At 43.1% G+C, this 20,996-nt stretch overlaps 1 protein-coding gene across 1 annotated transcript in view; it reads left to right on the plus strand.

Annotated features, from left to right (window-relative positions):
- Positions 1-20,996, plus strand: part of adgrv1 (adhesion G protein-coupled receptor V1) — a 981,490-nt gene that overhangs the window by 348,044 nt on the left and 612,450 nt on the right. Inside the window, exons 53-56 of the mRNA XM_072516264.1 lie at positions 987-1,133; positions 7,904-8,159; positions 8,812-9,014; positions 14,798-14,974. Coding sequence (XP_072372365.1) covers positions 987-1,133; positions 7,904-8,159; positions 8,812-9,014; positions 14,798-14,974 — 783 coding nt within the window. The remainder of the gene's footprint in view (positions 1-986; positions 1,134-7,903; positions 8,160-8,811; positions 9,015-14,797; positions 14,975-20,996) is intronic.

Consider the following 20,996-nt stretch of genomic DNA (forward strand, 5'->3'; position numbering starts at 1 on the left):
TGCGCAGGGTGAATTAGACCTTGTGTGTGAGGATGAGCTTGATACAGTTTAAGGTGGTACACAGGGTGCACATGATTCGGGCGAGGGTGAGTGGATTCTTTCAGGGGATGGCATGTGAGTGTGAGAAGAGTGGGTGAGGACCAGCAAACCACTCGCACATGTTTTGGGGCTGTGAGAAGTTAGATACTGGCCGGGAGAGATACCAAAGATTGTGGGGGTAGAGGTCGGGCCGGACCCAATGATGGCAAATTTTGGGATATTGGAAATACCGGAGCTGATGGAGGGGAGGAAGGCCGACGTCGTGGTCTTCGCCTCTCTGGTTGCCCGGTGAAGAATTTCGTTGGAATGTTAGTCGACTACGTCACCGGGGGTGGCGGCCTGGCTACGGAATCTGTACAACTCACTCCGGTTAGAGAATGTTAAGTTTGAATTGAGGGGTTCAGTGGAGGACTTTGAGGCACAGTGGGGATTGTTCGTGGCTGTGTTTGTGGAATTGTTTGTCGTCGAGGGAGGCAGAGATTGGGCTGAAAGAGGGGAAACACCTGTACAGACTGTAAAACTGAGTTGGGGAGAGTACTTCCCAGATTATTGATGTTTTTGCATTTTTGAATATGTTTGGAATAAAATACATTATAGAAAAAAAACGATCCCGCCACTGACCATTGGCCAGTGGCCCTCCGCTGTTGAAGAACACGCAGGAGAATCCTGCCCTACATGTCTGATGTTCCAGAATCGTGGTGTTAACGTGAAAAGGCTATGTATTCAAGTCTCAAAGGAAAGTCGTGGCAGTGCAACAATCAAGTCATATTTGTGATTGAGGAAACTTTCATTATTGCTGAGAATACTGATTAAGATTTCTTCTTCTATTGAAGTGAAAAAATAAATGGATTTCTTTGTAAATGACCACAGAATAGTCAGTACATTTATTCTGAAATTTATAGCGATGCAACATTAGAGTTGAGAGTATGTTTTTCTCCCTCTTGAAGAGCTCTTTGTCCAAGCAAGTTGAAGAATTGGAACAGAATAGTATGGTCACTCTGACTATTGAACGACAGCGAGGAACACACAGACTTGTGACTGTGCAATGGACAGCCAATGGAAACATCAATGATATCTTTCCAACTTCTGGAGTAGTAAGGATATTTTACCTTTTTTTATCTAGTTGATTTGTTCTTCTGTGGTCAAAGTCTTGTGGGTGAATCTAGGGATTCAAATTCTTGCTTTATTACCCAGTTTATATATTTTCCTTCAGTCTACTTTATACTCCAAAGATGACTGAGCTAAAACTCATTCCTTGAATTTCCCCTTTGTCATTTCTACGATCTTTGTTTGCTTTAGCTAAGTGCAGAACTATAAAATATTCTACAGTGAATTGGCTGGCATCACATTTTGCCCACATTTGATACCTCCATGGTACAATTCCACATTCCCCACTATCTGCATAAAGTTGCTAACTAGAAACTGTCCTTCTAGTTTCCCTCTTCTAAGCTTGAGCCTGTGTTTTCCAGTTCGAGAATGACTGATAATTTCAACCATATTATCAGGAAAGAGATGCTTTTAAGCATCTTTAACACTTGTTGTAGCCATTCCGAGCCTTCGCTTCAGAATAAACAGTCCTAAGTTCACCATGTCCTTCGCAGTTCAGATGTCTTAAATCAAGGCCAGGATTCTCCTTTTGGAGGTTCGAAGTGCTCGTGGTATTGGAGAATCGTGCTAGGCTCGGGATGCCACTGGAATCTGCGCCCAAGTGTAAGTCTCAACCTTGCAAATGTATGCATGGTGGCTGAAATCTGGGTATCAAGCCGCCATTTTGAGTGGGCAGTCTGGTGACAAAGTGTGCCGGCAGGCTTCCCACCACTGACATCCTTCCCCACCAACCACATGAACAACAGGTCGTTTCCTCCCCACCCCCTCCACATACACAACATGCTCACATGAGGGTGACCCAGCCACCCCCTCTTTAGTCCCTGCTCCCTGGCGTTGCCAATGATGCACTGCCCCCTGACACCATGACACCTCCACTCTAGCAGTGAAACCTTCACCTAGCGTGGTGCACCACAAGGGGGTTCAAGGGAGTCAGGACTCTGATAATGTGCCTCTCTGCCATTGTCAGGCTGCAGAGGGGACATCTCCAAGAGTCCTGGGTTTTGGGTTGGTGAGGGCTGTGGGAGAGCGGTTGATCACCCTCCCCCCTTCCAGGATGGGTTTCTTGTGCGTTGTCTGCCTCTTCCAGCCCTGGCCAACCCGAAGATCACCCTTAGCATAGTGATCTCAGGCAGCCCTCTGTTGAACAGCATCCTCATGGTCTGGGTTTTTTAAATTCTGATGTGGACTTCAGCTGAAGAGCAGTCCAGTAGAGAATCAAAGTAAAAATATTTTCCCTTTCCTAACATCTGCTGCCTCAGACAGAAACCTTTGAAACAGCTGCTGTTAGAAGTGTTAGAGGCTTCCTCGAAAGACCACAACACTTGAAAAAGCTTCAAATCCCCAAGACCCTTTGAAATGCAAAACATCCATATCATCTTTGGAGAGAAATACCTTTCACTAGACTCATAGACAGTTCAATGGCTGAGATACAACTGCTTGGTGGATATTCGTATTCATCTCCCCCTTCATGCTTGAATGCATCTCATGTACCCTGCTTTAATGCTAACCACTATGTTTATAAAGGCTCTTGCTATGATTGACAGCTCTTCACCACATCAAAGCAGCTAAGTGGTTTAATTTTCTCTTTATTCACAGCAGACAGTACTGAGTGGTGCCTAGAGTGATTCCGTGTCTCTTGCTATGCAAATTTATGCATGGTGTGGATCGCAAGAGATTCTGTCACAAATCACGCTATCGGGCTGCCATTTTGAGCGGGTGGCTTGATAGTGAGATCCAGTGGCTGCCTCCCCCCCCCCCCCCCCCCCCCCACACACACACAAAGCATATCATGCCCCTACCCGACCATGGGAATTGCTGGGAACTCCCCACAGAATGCACAGATTGCGTTGACTCTAACCCCCAATATCAGAGATCCCCTCAATATCAGAGACCCCCTCAATATCAGAGACCCCCTCAATATCAGAGACCCCCTCAATATCAGAGACCCCCTCAGTATCAGAGACCCCCTCAGTATCAGAGACCCCCTCAGTATCAGAGACCCCCTCAATATCAGAGACCCCCTCAATATCAGAGACCTCCCCAATATCAGCGACCCCCCCAATATCAGCGACCCCCCCAATATCAGCGACCCCCCCAATATCAGAGGCCCCCCAATATCAGAACCCCCCCCCCACAATATCAGAGGCCCCCTATATCAGAGGCCCCCTATATCAGAGACCCACCTCTATCAGAGACCCCCCCATATGAGAGACCCCCCCAATATCAGAGACCCCCCCAATATCAGAGACCCCCCCAATATCAGAGACCCCCCCAATATCAGAGACCCCCCCAATATCAGAGACCCCCCAATATCAGAGACCCCCCAATATCAGAGACCCCCCAATATCAGAGACCCCCCAATATCAGAGACCCCCCAATATCAGAGACCCCCCAATATCAGAGACCCCCCAATATCAGAGACCCCCCAATATCAGAGACCCCCCAATATCAGAGACCCCCCTATATCAGAGACCCCCCCAATAGCAGAGACCCCCCCAATATCAGAGACCCCCCCCAATATCAGAGACCCCCCTCAATATCAGAGACCTCCCCAATATCAGAGACCCCCGAGACCCCCCTTAATGTCAGAGACCCCTCCCAATATCAGAGACCCCCCCCAATATCAGAGACCCCCCCAATATCAGAGACCCCCCCCCTTTTCCACTATTTCTGCCTTGGCTGCTCTTTAGCATCCAGGGGTGACTGATGAGTGTTGGGATTCCCTGCTATGGGTAGGGGGCTCCCTACTATGGAGGATTCCCTATATTGGGTGTCTCTTGTGGGGGCTTCTGATGGAGTGTATGGGTGGGGTGAGCAGGAATTGCTATGTGGGTTGGAGGGGTAGCCCTTCGATGGACTTTGGAAGCACCTATCTTAAATGCTTACTCCCTTGGCCGACTGCAAGGTCCTCTGCGTCAGGGCCACGATGGCAAATGTTTGTACCATTCCGCGCCCGCGTAACATCCGGGCTAGAGAATCTGGCGTCCAGCCAGTTTATAGTCATTTTTAACCATTTACATTCTCCTGTTGGCACGTGGCACAAATCTCAATGCCACCGCCAGGAGCCGACCAAAGCATCGGAACATGTTTTTTCCTCCGAGCTGGATCCTCTGCCACATCGAGAAATCCTCTATAAGTGGCGGAAAATCCAGCTGCTTATACTAGATTTTCCTACTTCCATTGCAAAATTTGGTTGTGATCTAATACTAAATATTAGAGCATGAAGTGAGATATAACTTACTAATCCCCAGGTCAGTGTGCTATTCCTTAAGAGGGAGGGTAGGGAATTGGTCCAGGAATACTGTTTGGAGCTCTGAAGGTACAATATTATTTAAATGTCTTCAGTGCCCACTTATATTCCTCCAGAAAGCCAGGTGGTGAATGATAGAATTGGAGCCAATTAATTTAATTTCAGAGATTTCCTTTCGATCTAGCATTTGTTCCAAGTCAGCAAGGTCTGTCATAACCTTTGCTGAATCCCACAAGGAGTGACTATCAATGTACCATTTAATGTGTAAAACATTGTGAATATACCCATTTATATAGAATCTCATTTGAAGGATTTCGTAAAGAGAATCCAATACCCACAGCCTCCGCAAGAGCCAGTGCTTTGGCAGTCCGTTTTTATTTTCATCGCTTCCCAGGTTAAAATAAGATCCTCTCTCATCTGGAAATCTGAAAAACAAAGTGCTGAAAATACTTTGCTGGTCTGACAGCATCTGTGGCTGTATTTCCAACTCTTTCTGTTTCATTTTGACTTAATGTTTTATTCTCTCTTAAAACATTCTCCGCTTCAAGGTATTTCAGAACTCCAACACAACAAAACTAGCACCTGATTTAGTCTGAATGCATAACCGATTCAATTGACCAGTCAAGCCTCTCAATTGCTCTGCTGATTAGGCTAAACAGCATCTTTCTGTGATAACCTGGTACGATTAACTGGGATAGGAGTACTACTGTGAGGAAAAGTGCTGATTTAAAGTTATTCCCAACTAACTTTTATTAACATCGAAACCAAAGGTCCCTCATACCTGACTCCCAATATTGGAGTCCATTATAATTTTGTTAATACACATATCTCAAATTTTGTTGTACCAACCCATAATAAATCATCAGCATTCATTATGAAGATGATTCATTATGAAGATGTCTGAATGTTTTCCTTTATGGTACTAATACATTTTTGTGAGATCTGCTTATAATTGAACACACCCTATTTTAGCTAAACAGAATTGAATACCATGGAGGCATAATTCAGGCCATAGACACATCTGTTTCGTTTCCATAATTTACCTTCTGCATCTGCTACCTTATTTGGGCGGTTTCTGGAACCCTTCTCTCTGAAAAGCTTTGGCAAGCAGAAGCATGGCTTTTAAGTTGATTGATCTACTCTCATCTGCATACATGGCCAAAAGAGCTAAAATAATTTTTGACACTACTTTTCTCGTTGTGAGAGAGAGTGAACTCTAACTGTATTACCCAGTTGCTCTTCAAAACATCTCGCAACAAGCATCAATGTAGTCTTCTATTTCCCATCTCCAAGGACTTCTTCAGTACAAATCTACCGATGCGTCAAAGTTTTTTGACCCTTGGCTGTTAACTCAGAATAAATGCTAATTATCTAATTGCCTTTGATTTCCATACCTTATTTGTTTATCTACAAGTTTATTGATGGTCATCAAAACTTTGTCATGACTTCTGCTTCTAGTGCTGTTGCAAGACTATCATGTGGTCTTTATTTCATTGGCTAATCTAAGCTACAACCTGTACTTCCATTTTCATATCTGTTGATGTTATTACTGAGATGTTTTTCTCTTGCACTACTGGAGATTCTTTAATCGTGATCCATTTTCTAACACAAGAGTCACTTCTGGATTCACTGTCACTACTTACCCTGCACTTCCTTACTTTCTATTCTTTCACACCACTTTGCCAGTCCATGGACCTCACTGCTTGGCCATCAGTCTGAATATTGAACCAATATTTAAACTTGCCTGTTGCTTTTCTTGCATATCCCATAATTGTCACATCTCTCTACTCATTAGATTCCTCTGGAATTTATGTCATCCATATACCCACTCTGGGAAATTGACCTGTGGATGTGAATCACTGTCTAGCTCTGGAAAAACGCAATTTGTTCCTTCATCACAAAACACATGAACACTTGAGATGTAAAGTGTCTTATTTACTTATACCAATTGTTCAAAGTCCGAGATTTTGTAACTAATTCTGATTAATCATGAAAAATGAACCTTTAAATTTGATTCCGATGTTCATAAGTACTATCTGAACACCAGGACAGATTTCCTAATGAGCATCTTTCCATTCTCATTGACTTTTCTTTTGCAATACACCAAATCTTGGATGGCTGTCAAATGCCTTGGTGCTCTCTGCATTTTTTCAAGACTTCAACCTTGATGAAAGCCAATTTTCCTGCAGAAAAAATGGGTTTCTTCCCCGAAAGGAAATTGGTGACAATATACATTAACGATTTGGAAGAAGGAACTTTCACAATATACATTAACGATTTGGATGAAGGATCTGAAGGCACTGTTGCTAAGTTTTCAGATGATACAAAGATATGCAGAGGGACAGGTAGTATTGAGGAAGCAGGGGGGCTGCTGAAGGACTTGGACAGGCTAGAAGAGTGGGCCGGGAAGCGACAGATGGAATACAATGTGGAAACGTGTGAAATTATGCATTGGAAGGAGGAATGGAGGCATAGACTATTTTCTAAATGGGAAAATGCTTAGAAAATCAGAAGCACAAAGGGACTTGGGAGTCGTTGTTCAAGTTTCTCATAAGGTTAACGAGCAGGTTCAGTCGGCAGTTAGGAAGGCAAATGAAATATTAGGATTCATGTTGAGAGGGCTAGAATGCTAGACAGGGATGTATTTCTGAGGCTCTGGGCAGACTCCATTTGGAGTATTGTGAACAGTTTTAAGCCCCGTATCTAAGGGAGGATGTGCTGGCCTTAGAAAGGGTCCAGAGGAGGTTCTCCAGAATGATCCCTGGAATGAAGAGCTTGTTGTATGAGTAATGGTTGAGGACTCTGGATCTGTACTTGTTGGAGTTTAGAAGGATGAGATAGGATCTCATTGAAACTTACAGGATACTGCAAGGCTTGGATAGAGTGGACATGGAGAGGATGTTTCCACTAGTAGGAAAAACTAGAACCAGAGGGTACAGTCTCAGACTAAAGGGACAATCCTTAAAAACAGAGATGAGGGGGAATTTCTTCAGCCAGAGGGTGTTGACTCTGTGGAACTCTTTGCCACAGAAGGCGGTGGAGGCCAATTCACTGAGTGTCTTTAAGACAGAGATAGATAGGTTCTTGATTAATAAGGGGATCAGGGGGAATGGGATGAGAAACATATCAGTTAAAATTAATGGCGGAGTAGACTTGATGGGCCGAGTGGCCTAATTCTGCTCCACTGTCTTATGGTAAAACCTGTTGCTGTTTACAGTAAACCAACAACTTAATTGTCACTTGCTCTGAAATCAGCTACAAAAATAATATTTTGTATATTTTTGGCAAACAGAAATGAACTGAAAGGACTTTAACGAGATGTTTCCTTCTTTAACAACTATAGAAATACTGGCCTGATAGATCATCAATTAATTTGTGAAAGGGAACAGATTGGATAGCTGCCACGGGATGGCATTATTCAATCCATTTGGTTGATGTTGAAGTGTTTCATAAACTGTCTTCAGAGTTTTACGCTTTGTTTGATTAACTATTTTTCCAATATTACAGTTCACTTTTACAGAGGGCCAAGCACTGGCTACAATTTCATTTACCGTACTGCCTGATGACACTCCAGAAATAAATGAGATTGTAATTGTAACACTTGTGAACGTCACCACAATGGGTGTGCAAGACCAAGCCAAAGGAGCAACGATTGACTTCAATAAAAGAAATGCTCTCTTGACTATTCTCCCCAATGACTCTCCCTATGGTGTGGTTGGGTGGCATATAAACTCACTCCAAATATCTCTGCAAGAGCCTGAGCGTAAGTTTTGTCTTGAGTCTTTGAGATTAGTCATATAGTTATTTTGGAAACCCTTGAATACTCAGGCCTTTGATTATAGTTAAGCTGCTACTGATATTAACTATTTAAAAGCGGAAGTTTTTGTTCACAATTTGAGGGGGAATAATTTCAAAAATTAACAAACATGCTAATTAGATCATCTGATCTCTTTGTTAGTTCCTGATGACCTCTCATTGTTGATATATAAAGTGTGATTATATTAACTGTTCATTTGTCTCATCATCATTTTTGGGATGTTGCTATTGCGAATGGCCGTAATGTTTGCAAATCAACAGTTACTGCACTTAGAGGGAAATAAAATTATTTAAACCTCTTTAAGACATTCACAAGTGCGGAAGTGCTCTATAGGTACAATACTATTTCATAGAGTAACATCTTAAATTTTGTTTAATAACGTTTGGAAACAATTCAGTGGATTAGATTCTTGAATTTCTGGACTGTATAAAGTATATGACAGCAAATGGGCAGTTAGCTTTACATCTTTCCTGATTTTCATATTCATTGAATATGCTTTCATGCAAAAGTAAAATCTTCCCAATAAATAATGATGAAACATTCTGACAACCACACAAATAGTAGGATTATTTTAAAGTGTTGTTTTGTGTTTTTCCAGTTGATGCAATTAATATCACTTTGACAATTATTCGTGAACATGGATTTGTGGGAGATGTTGTTGTCCAATACATTTCCAAACCAGACCCTTTGCTTCCATCTGTTCATCAAGCAACTGCAAACCAGGATTATAGCGCAAGTCAGGGCACAGCTATTATAAAGGAAAATGCCACACAAGCTTTGATCACATTTACAATATTACCTGTAAGTTTATAACAAGCTGATGATGATTATTGTTGTTTTGTTTAAACGTAATTACAATTAGTCATTTTGTATATGGATTAGATTTTCCTTGTTTGGTAATAAGAGAAAATACGGACTGATTTTTAACTCAAGGTGTGAATCGAGGTGTGGATGCTAAATGGAGTTGGTCCCAGGCATGAGGCTTTTCACTTTGACTTTTACGTGAAACTGATAGATGATGTCAACATTGACAGGCAGCAGTCACAATTAGTGGGCTGCCAGGCTCCAAAGAAACTATTTTCAGCAAGTTAAATGGGGGCGTGGGGGGAGGGAAGCAGATAATCTCCTGTAAGTGTCACAAAGGCTCGAGTCTTGTGTGGTTAAACATTAAGGGAACGATTCACCGTTCCGGAGTCTCTTCCTGCCAGTAGAGAATTAGGACTGGGCCCCACTGGCGTTGGGAGCGGCACCCAGGTGCAAGCCACAGTCCTTTGGCATGCAAATATATGCAGAGCAGCAAGTATGTTGGATTTCCATCACTCTCCAGCTCGGACCACAACTCAGAACGGGTGCCCCAATCCCTAAGTCTAGCGGCAGACCCCCCTCCACAGCACAAATGTCGGTCTGTCCCCACCCCCACTGAAAAGTAGATGAATCAGGCTTCCAGTTCATTAATTGCATGCTGCTGAATGCAAATCAGAGCTTTGCATGTTCCCACCAGTGTGGGACAGTTTGCCCACTACAGGCAGCAGATTGGGTACGGAGACTGGGTCTGCCGTCCGCCACCGATCCCGCTTTTCAGCGACGCTCCATTCTCTGCCCGATCGGGATTCCCAATTGAAGTGGCAGAGAATGGAGAATCCCGGCCTAAGTGTCTATTAGCAACATATAACCATACACATTTCTGTGAGGTATAGCCCTGACCAGGTGGTATCATAGAATTTACAGTGCAGAAGGAGGCCATTCAGCCCATCGAGTCTGCACCGGCCCTCGGAAAGAGCACTCTGATTAAGCCCACACCTCCACCCTATCCCCGTAACCCAGTAACACCACCTAACCTTTTGGACACTAAGGGTAAATGTAGCATGGCCGATCCTCCTAACCTGCACATCTTTGGACAGTGGGAGGAAACCGGAGCGCCCGGAGGAAATCCAAGCAGGCACTGGGAGAAAGTGCAGACTCTGCACAGACAGTCACTTGAGGCCGGAATTGAACCTGGGACCCTGGAGCTGTGAGGCAGTAGTGCTAACCACTGTGCCACCGTGCCGTATCTGATGCTGCCTCCTGCTAGACTCTCTACACAGGCATTCTATCATCATTTGATACTCAACATCATAATATGGGGGTATTATTTCCCCAGTCCCACATTAACCCTTACTATGCCGGATGGACCCCCTTATACTACACTCCCCGCAAGTCTTTACCCAAATGTATTTACATTGATAATTCCATGCTAACCCTTCTCCAAGTCTGTGACTTTACAAATTCCAATAGCCTTGACGCTTTACAACTCTTTCATATTTTGTTCTTTTCACATTCGGAGGAGTGATGGTCTCAGACTAACGTTGTTGGTTTGGAGTTGAAATTAGAGCTCTTTGTGATTCAAGTAAAGGTAAAGTAAATAGCCACAAGCCCAGATAATGTAGGTTACTTTCCCCTTTGAGAAGAAGAGCTGACCGGTGATGGTTTAACCTGAGAATCATCAAAACACAGGCGAGGGGCACGTTTGAGAAGGAGGGCCTTCATGAATAATCTCAGCCAGTACAGGAATTAAACCCGTGCTGCTGGTCTCACTTTGCATCATGAACCAACTGTCTAGCCAACTGAGCTAAACTGGGCCCCGGTGTTTCAAATACTCAATTTTTAACATGTGCTTCATGCGCTCTTTAGTGTTATGGTTTTCTTTATCAGCAGTCTGTCCTCTTTGATTGGATACCGTGAATTCTCCCAATCCTCCTGGATGGACTGTTGGCTCTGTTCATTCATAGAGAGGACTGGGGTTTTCTTTTTCCCTGGAGTCCGCTATGTTCTTCTTGGAAATAGAAGTTTCAAAAATGGAACCTTTATTTCCACTTATTTCACAAATTCACCCAAATATTTGTTTATTCTCTTATTTACAAGCCTATTAATCTTTTCATTCAGCTCAGCAACTACTCTGGTGAGTTCAGTTGTCTTTGTTTCAGAGATATCTGCAGAATTCTTTTAAAAGCTCAACAACTTCAACTGGGCATTTAGTTCCTTTTGGAAACTTTCGTCCATGGTCACCGCCTGCTCATTAGATTATTTCAGTTCACTCTTTGAATCCTCAATCTATTTCTTAGAAGTTTCCTAATCTGCTTTTAAAGTCTGAATTTGTTCTTCCATACTGCACATCTCATATTCATTATCTTCAGATCGGATCGAAGTTTAGGGATTTTCATTGCTCTATTCATGGTGAAGTGCCAACATTTCATCAGTTTTGGTTTTAATTCGCAATTCAAGCAACTGTTCTGAGTCATCAGCAATTTGTTTTTCTGTTTCAGCATTGACTTCATGTTGTTCATGTTAACTTAAAGCTCATCATTTCTGAGCTTTCCTTTTTCTATTTCCTTGTGCTCTCCCTTGAGCTCACATTTTGTGATGTTACTTCTGCTAGTTCCTTCAGAGATTGTTAACGCACTTTTGTAAGAACTTCTACTTTTTCTTGAAACTGGTCAACTGTTCCCTGACAGTTCTTGATTTTGATTTCAGCCAGGTCATTTTTCAAGAACTCAATGGTCTCAGTACGTTTGTTGAATCCAGTGCTTTTCCTTCTCGTTCATTGATCGTCAGCTTCAGATTTACATTTTCCAATCTTTTTCCGCCTGCAGCAGAGTTTTGTTTTTGTCCTTCATTTTGATTTCACTGTTGGCTAGGCCTGAATCTGGTGAAGACTTAACTTGTTTAAGTTTTGTACTTGCTTTTTTGCTTCCTCATCAGCTCATAGCTTGGAAGGTTCCACGGCTTTTACTTGCAATTCTTCTTTCATTCAGCTGTTTCTTCAGCTCTTCAGTCTTTTGCTTGTACATCTTGGCTTTCTCCTGGAAAATAGAACATTACTGATTCTTCTCTGCCAATTTGTTCTTCAGTTCTTTTAAAGTGGCATTAAATTCATTTTGCTTCTCTTTGTAATTTCCCAGAGGAACACATTGCGACTTCAGTGATTCTTGTAGTGTGCGAAGCTTATCCAACATATTTCCTTTTTCTTTGTGAAGCTCAGTTATTTCTTCTTAAGTTTTTTGGTAACAGAATTTCAACAGAGCCCAATTAGCTTTGTTTGGCTATTTTCACTTTCCTGTTCAAGGCAGTCTTCATATCTTCATGCTGCTTTATTTTATTCCTTTTGCATTTCAACTTAAAGGACAATTTCAGTGCATTGCTTTATTATTATTGTTAGTTTGGAGCTGCTCTTGTATATAAGTTATTACAAATAAATACTGGTGTGGTGACGGAACCCCTGCCTCCTGTGGATTATTACAGAGTGGTTAAGACCGTTACACAACCCCTCGACGATCGTGTCCAAATAAATTAGCTGAAACAAAGCTCGAAGCCTCATTATTATTATTAGTTCCACGACAACTTGTAATTCCTCTGATTTCCTAATTTATCCTGATGCACTCTGGTAACTTAATAATTTCCTTCATCGTGGCATCCAATTTTGCATCTGATTTGGCCCTTGCACGATGCTAAATTGATCCGGTAGGGTTGATTTACTATCCATGTTTGATTCTCAGCACAGGGGAGTGCAGCTTTAGAATCCCTCCAGTGCAGAAGGAGGCCATTCGGCTCATCGGGTCTGCACCAACCCTTCAAAAGAGCGCTCTTCCCATGTCCACTCTCCTTTCCACCCCACCCTATCCCCATAACCTGACTTGCACAGCCCTGGAAATCAAGGGACAATTTAGTATCGCTAATCCACCTAATCTGCACATCTTCGAACTGTGGGAGGAACCCGGAGGAAACCCACGCAGACATGGGGAAAATGTACAAACTCCACACAGACAGTGACCCAAGGCCAGAATTGAACCCAGGTCCCTGGTGCTGTGAGGCAGCAGTGCTAACCACTGTGCCACCCCCTCTTCGAAATGGTGCTGCAGTAAGTTTTTTTCTCTTCTTCCTGTCCATGTCGGGTTTGGGCTGGCTCCTATTGAAGTCACGGACCCTTATTAAACTTCAGCAACACTGCAGAAAATGGATTATAGTGGGCAGCTATTGTCATTGGGGAATCGGTTTGAAGGTGAACCTTTGCTTTGCCTTCTGTTTTAAGTCATTTTTCCCTCAAAATGGCACTATAGCAATCGCTTTTTCTCCTCTGCTTTAAGTTTTGGAAGGCTCCTGTTGCGCTTATAGGACTGTTTTTAAAAAATATATGGATTCTTTAGGAAACCTACAAACCGGTTAATTTGGCCAGCTATTGGCTTGTCTAAACCTGAGCAGTCGATTTGAAAGTAATTTGTTTTTTTGCTGTGCCTTCTGTTTTAATTTTTTTTTAAATTTGTGCTCAGCTATCGTGGTAAGAATGGCAGTGAATTACTCTTCTGCCCTTCAGCATTTCTTTCTTGCTTTGAATTTTGCTCACCCTTTTGTGATCTGGCTAGATTTTTTGACTCAGCATTTGAGTCTGGCAATGGAGCTTTTTCAGGTAGTCTCTGGCTGTGTTTTTGACCTGAGTGAAGTGTACCTCAATTGGAGTGCAGTTTCTTTATTTATTTCATGCCTTGGGATTTTGCTGCCACCATGTTGCAAGGGCTTTAGCAGCTCTCACAAAGAGACAATGAGACCTATGTGGTTGAACATTTAGTGATTATTTGCAACATTAAACTATGTACATAAATGCGTAATAACTTTGAAATCATAGAATCCCTGCAGTGCAGAAAGAAGCCATTCGACCCATCAAGTCTGCACCCACTAGGTGTTATTCTCATGTTGCCTCTTATCAGACTTTCTCTACATGCACTACCATCTTGTGAGTCTACATAATAATGTGGGTGGACCCACATTAACCCTTACTCTCCGAAACTCATACTACATAGTCCACAATCAAATGGGGATAGAGGGCAGGGAATGCTTAGGAAAAGACGTTATCTTCTGTCACAAATAACTTTCTTTTGAAAAACAATATTCATAAAGAAAGGGCATGCCTGGGCCTGGATTCTTATTGCTTGCAAGCTAGAGTTAGTGTAGGTTATTATCGGACCTATGGTTAAAATTTCCCAGTGATGTAATTCAACACTGCCATTTAAATTATGCCCCTGCTCCTCCGTAACAGCTGTCTGAAATCAGCTAAATAGAATTGATCGGGAGCAGGAACATGCCGGACATGGCTTAAACCCACCATCGGTGTCATTGCCACCTGTTGAAGTAGATACAATGGGCCATTTGGACTATCACAAAAAGACCAAAGAGGGGCTATTGGCAGAATCTTTGAGAAGACTATTAGATCTTATGTTTCCATTTGTAGCTATTATGGCAGAACGTAACATTATTTAAAAGGCCATTAAATAAATATGTTTGATGAAGAATGTGGGGACTGGGGGAAGGGTAAAAAATTAAGAATGGAGTAAATAGTTTAATATTATTTAACAAACTGGCACTTGTACAGGTGTGATGGGTTGAATGATGTCCGGTGGTGTCATTTCTGTGATTCTGTAAAATGGAAACCAGTTTTTGATTCAAGTCAGCATAGTTCTGTTACAGTGGCACAGCAAAGCAACATACTATTGATATGTTTAATAAATGCACTGTTAGTTGGATCTTATTTTTTAAAAAATGTCTTCATTTGCTAGGATAACATTCCTGAGTTACGTGAAAGCTTTCTAGTCAACATTACCAGTGTAAAACTGACGGATACTACACTTGTTGGAGGACAACCCAGTGTTAAACACTTGGGAATGGAACTGGCAGAAATAACAATTGAAGAGAACGATGACCCCAGAGGAATCATCCAGTTCAATGTAACAACGGTATGATTCACCATGCAATGTAGAGATGAAGTGTAATCAATTTTTTGAAATATTGCATCTAATGAACTTTAAGAATGATTGAACATGTTTCTCTAATCAAATGCCGTAGTAATTGTTACAGAGTGGTCAAATTTTTCAAATCGCGTTCTGTTTTCCTTTTACTTTGATTTGCAGAGTTTACATGTCAGTAACGAGTTAAATAGAATAGCCCCCAAAATAGTGCATATGGAGCAAGATGCATGTCCATTGACTGCATTACAAAAAAACACACTAACTTTGTGCTACCTGAATTCAGTGTCCAGTCAGCGCTAACCACACTGTTGATTGGTTGGATGTTTCAGTCAGGGGCAATATTTGGTTGTGGAAAATAGCAGTTAAACCTAATCTGCACACCTGAAAGGGAAGAATGGGCAGCACAGTGGTTAGCACTGCTACCTCACAGTGCCAGGGACCAGGATTCAATTCTGTCCTTCGGTGACTGTGTGGAGTTTGCACGTTCTCCCTGTGTCTGCGTGGATTTATTCCCACAGTCCAAAGGTGTGCAGGCTCGGTGTTTGGGGATAGGGTGGGGAAGTGGGCCTAGGTAGAGTGTTCTTTCAGAGGGTCAGTGCAGATTTGATGAACTGAATAGCCTCCTGCACTGTAGGGATTCTATGAAGAAAGTGCAAGAAGTGAACCTCCCTGTGAAACATTGACTAATGGCATAACATGGCAGAAAGTTGGCTCCAAGGTTTTTGAATGCTGCACTGGAGATCCTGGTGGAGAACCTGGAAAAAAGGAGAGATGTCCTTTATCTGCAAGGGACGAGGAGATCATCTGATTATATGCTGTGAAGGCAGAGGGAGCGGATAGCCATGGAAGTTATATTACTAATTATACAATGGGAAAGATTTAATCTACTGTTGTGATTCAGCAATCCAATCTCTCCAGCAGGATCCCAAATATCTATCATTACATTCTGAGATTTAAGAACAAAGCTCTAATTCCTTTACGCTCACATTCCTTTAACCCAATAGTGGTGGTGTAGTGGTATTGTTGCTAAACTGGTGATTAATGCACCCATGGTAATACGCTGGGGATCCAGGTTCGAATCTCACCATGGCAGATGGTGGAAATTGAATCCAATATATATCTGGAATTAAAAGTTCAATGATGACCATGAAACTATTGAGGATTGTTGTAAAAAAAAAACACTTGGGGAAGGAAATCTGTCATCCTTACCTGGTCTGGCATACATGGGACTCCAGATCCAGATGTGGTTGATTCTTAAATGGCCACATTAGCCATTCAATTGTAAAATCAATAAAAGGAATGAAACGAGATGGACCACTCGGCCGCGACCTAGGCACTGGAAACGACAATGGCAAACCCAGCCCTGTCGACCCTGCAAAATCCTTCTTACTAATATCTGGGGGCTTGTGCCAACATTGGAGAGCTTCTCACAGACTAATTAAGCAACAGCCTAACATGGTCATACTCAAGGAATCACGGAATCACACCTTGATAATGTCCCACGCACAGCTATCACCATCCCTGGGTATAGGACCCAGCAGAGGTGGCACAGTGGTACACAGTCGAGAGGGAGTTGCCTGAGGAGTTCTCAACATCGACTCCAGACCCCATGAAGTCTCATGGCTTAACGTGAAAGGAAATCTCCTGCTGATTACCATGTACCGTCTACCATCAGCTGACGAATCAGTAGTCCTTCATGTTGAACACTACTAGGAGGAAGCACTGAGGGTGGCGAGGGCATCACTGTCCATCAACAAGAGTGGCTGGTAGCACCACTATGGACTGAGCTGGCTGAGCCCTAAAGGACATAGCTGCTAGACTGGGTTTGTTACAGGTGGTGAGGGAACCAACAAGAGGGAAAAACATTAGACCTCATCCTTACCAACCTGCATCAGTCCATGACAGTATCTGTAAGGGTGACCATTGCACAACTCTTATGGATGCCCTCCATTGTGTTGTGTGGCACTACCATCATGTTAGATGAGATAGGTTCAGAACAGGTCTAGCAACTCAAGACTGGGCATCCTCCGCGGAGTTTCTGTGGGTCATCATCAGCAGCAGAATTGTACTCGGTCACAATCTGTAACCTCAACACCCGGCATATCCCCCAATCTACCACGACCCCAGGTTCAATGAAGAGTTAAGGAGGACATGCTAGAAGCAGCACCAGACATACCGAAAAACGAGGTGTCAACGTGTTAAAGCTACACCACAAGACTACTTGTGTGCCAAAAAGCATAAGCAGCAAGCGATAAACAGAAGTAAGCGATTCCACAATCAACGCATCAAATCTAAGCCATGCAGTCCTGCCACATCCAGTTGTGAATGTTGGTGGACAATTAAACACCTCACTGTAGGAAGAGGTTCTGTACCTATCCCCAACCTCCATGATGGAGGAATCCAGCACACCTGTGCAAAAGACGAGACTGAAGCATTCACAATAATCTTCAGCCAGACGTGCCGAGTGGATGATCCATTTTCTTCTTCTCCAGAGGTCCCCAGCATCACAGATACTAGTCTTCAGCCAATTCAATTCACCCCACGTGATATCAAGAAATAGCTGAAGGCATTGGGCTGCAAAGGTGATGGGCCTTGACAAAAGTCCAGCAAAAGTACTGAAGACATGTGCTCCAGAACTTGCCGCGCCACTAGCCAAGCTGTTTCACTACAGCTACAACATTGGCATCTACCCAGCAATGTGGAAACTTGCCCAGGTATGTCCTGTGCACAAAAAGCAGGACAAATCCAACCAGGCCAATTACCGCCCGATCGGTCTGCTCTCAATTATCAGTAAAGTGATGGAAGGATTATCAACAGTGCTATCAAGCAGCACTTACTTAGTAATAACCTGCTCACTGATGCTCAATTCGGGTCCTACCAGGGTCACTCAACTCCTGACCTCACTACAGCCTTGGTTCAAACATGGACAAACGAGCTCAATTCCACAGGTAAGTTAAGAGTGACTGCCCTTGACATCAAGGTAGCATTTGATTGTGTATGGCATCAAGGAACCCAAGCAAAACTGGAGCCAAGGGGAATTGGGGAGAAAGTCTCCACTGATTGGATTCATACCTAGCACAAAGGATGATGGTGGAGCTCAGTCATTCCAGTCCTGGGTCCTCATTGCAGGAGTCCTCAGGGTAGTGTTATAGGCCCAATCATCTTCAGCTCCTAAATCAATGACCTTCCTTCCAACATATGGTCAGATGTGCGGATGTTCACTGATGATTGCACAATGTTCAGCACCATTCGCGACTCTTCAGACAGAGAAGCAGTCCTCATGCAAATGCATCAAGACATGGACAATATCCAAGCTTGGACTGAAAAGTGGCAAGTAACATTCACTCCACACAATTGCCAGGCAATGAACATCTCCAATAAGAGAGAATCAAGCCATCACCTCTTGACATTCAGTGGCATTGCCACCACTGAGTACCCCACTATCAACATCCTGGGGGTTGCCACAAACTGAAATAACAATATAAATACTGTGATTACAAGAGCAGGTCTGAGGCAAGGAATCTTGTGGCGAGTTCCTCTTGTGGGGAGGGTCCTCCCTGTCTGGGGGTGGGCCACTGCCCATGGTTGGGGAGGGGAGTTTGTGTGTTGCCTGTCAGCGACTGGGGCACCCCTTTCCAGGATGCTGGCTTTTTTCGACACACCCAGTCAGCATGATGGCGTGGGCCACACCTCCAGATTGTTTCTGCATGAAGTGCTGGATTATAGAATCGTAGAATTACAAAATGTACAGTGCAGAAGGAGACCATTCGGTCCATCGAGTCTGCACCGGCCCCAGGAAAGAGTACCCTACCTAAGCCCAGGCCTCCATCCTATCTCCGTTGTAATAATATGTATATTGACTGAGATGTAAAGAGTTAATAAGTCAATGATAATGCTTCTTGCCACTAGAGGGAACCACCGAACAGTCATACACATATATAGATCATGTGACTCCAGAGATTCTGGGAGTTCAGTTAGGAGTTAGAAGGAGTTGGAAGAGTGTCAGGCGTAGAGAGCAGTTGTGTACTTGAGTTGTGTTAGTTAGAGATAGCATAGTTTAATATAGAAACCTTCTACTTTAGGAATGTGAATGAATTTTAGTGTAAATAAATTTATAGTTTTGTTTGTTGTCATAGCTTTGTGTTCTTTATTCAACAGTAAGCATCCAAGCCATCCAGGTAAAGCAAAATAGAGAACACAACACCCATAACCCAGTAACCCCACCTAACCTTTTTGACACTAAGGGGCAATTTAGCATGGCCTATCCACCTAACCTGCACATCTTTGGACTGTGGGAGGAAACCGGAGCACGCAGAGTAAACCCACGCAGACACTGGGAGAAATGCAAGCTCAACACAGACAGTCACCCGAGACCGGAATTGAATCCATGTCTCTGGATCTGTGAGGCAGCAGTGCTAACCACTGTACCACCGTGCTACCTGGAAAGAAAAACCAACTGTGAGCCTGCGAGTTGCACACCAGTTTTCTCGCCTCTGCAAGCAATTTGTGCAGAGAATGGAAAATTCTGCCCTTTGAGGGGCAATGCCAGTAACTGCTCGGCTCCCAGTTCACTCATCTCCAGTTAGCATTGCCTACCAGATGTAAGGGCTGCAAAGGTACTATATAATGCTATATTTTATTTGAAATGTAATCCCAGTGAAATATGGTATGTTATTTTAGTGCATCTCTTCAATTGCATGATATTCATCATCACTCACTCTGCTTGTTTGCTCTCTGGCAAGAGAGAATGAAATGTTTCATAATGAATAGAGAGGATCAGTGACCTTTATTATGCTGTACTTCGCATGCCACTCCACTTGTAACCAGTTGATAAATCCTTTAAGTAGCACTGGTATGGTAGAGAGGGAGTATTTCCAGATGCGCACTGGGCTGAGCTATGCGAGGTTGAGAGAGTGTGTTGGCTAGAGTGTTTAGCTGTGAAATTACATCCCCAGTATCATGGAATGCTGATTGAATTCATGATCTGTCTGGTCCGTATACTTCCAGCAGCCAACCACTGTGTGCGCCCTCGCCAGTATGGCACCTGGCATAATGTGGATGCTGAGAATGCCATTTGGTCCTCAAACAGAACCCCTGATGGCTGCAAAAAAGGCACTATCAATCCTAATTTGATGCCAATCGTCTTTTTTAAAAATAGATTTAGAGTACCCAATTCATTTTTTCCAATTAAGGGGCAATTTAGCATGTTCAATCCACCTCCTTGCACATCTTTGGGTTGTGGGGGCGAAACCCACGCAAACACGGGGAGAATGTGAAAACTCCACACAGACAGTGACCCCGAGCCAGGAAGGAACCTGGGACCTCAGCGGCGTGAGACTGCAGTGCTACCACTGCACCACCGTGCTGCCCACCAATCGTCTTTTAATGGTTTAACTTTAATATGGTGCAGATGCAGTTTGTGGAATTATTGTCCTAAAGGTGAATATATCGAAGAGCACTTTTGATAAATAACAGTAGAACACAAGGCACCAAATCAGAATTTGCCTTACAATATAAAAATGCTCGGTTGAACAAATGCATCAACAGACGGCCCACAATTTTGTTCTAATTCAGATACTGACACAGGTGCTAATATATCAGTATTATCATTATTTGTTTGCACTAATTTATTTCAAAGACTGATGACATTAACAGGTTTGTTTTAAAGTAAAGATTCACCAAAAGGAAGAGTTCAGAAAGAGGTGACATGAGAATGTTGCAAAGTGGCAAGTAAGGGACTACTAAAATGATTTGAGCAGTTGATGGAAACTCTTCTGCGTAATGCTTATTGAGCAGTGTTGGCACAGAATACAGAAATCTTTTGTATAGATAGGGGCACTGTAGTTACTTTGCAAAGAGAATGGAATGTCTAGGGATGGAGCATTCAGAAACTTTTTGTGTCAGCCATAATTTCAAGCAGCTTGAGGGCTGCTTTGTATAAATGCACCGGTGCATATCTTCCTGATTACTGCTGTTCCCAATCAGTCTTAAAGGTTGCTGAGGTGCAATA

The sequence above is a fragment of the Scyliorhinus torazame genome, chromosome 9 (assembly GCF_047496885.1).
Source record: "Scyliorhinus torazame isolate Kashiwa2021f chromosome 9, sScyTor2.1, whole genome shotgun sequence".
NCBI classification, from domain to species: domain Eukaryota; kingdom Metazoa; phylum Chordata; class Chondrichthyes; order Carcharhiniformes; family Scyliorhinidae; genus Scyliorhinus; species Scyliorhinus torazame.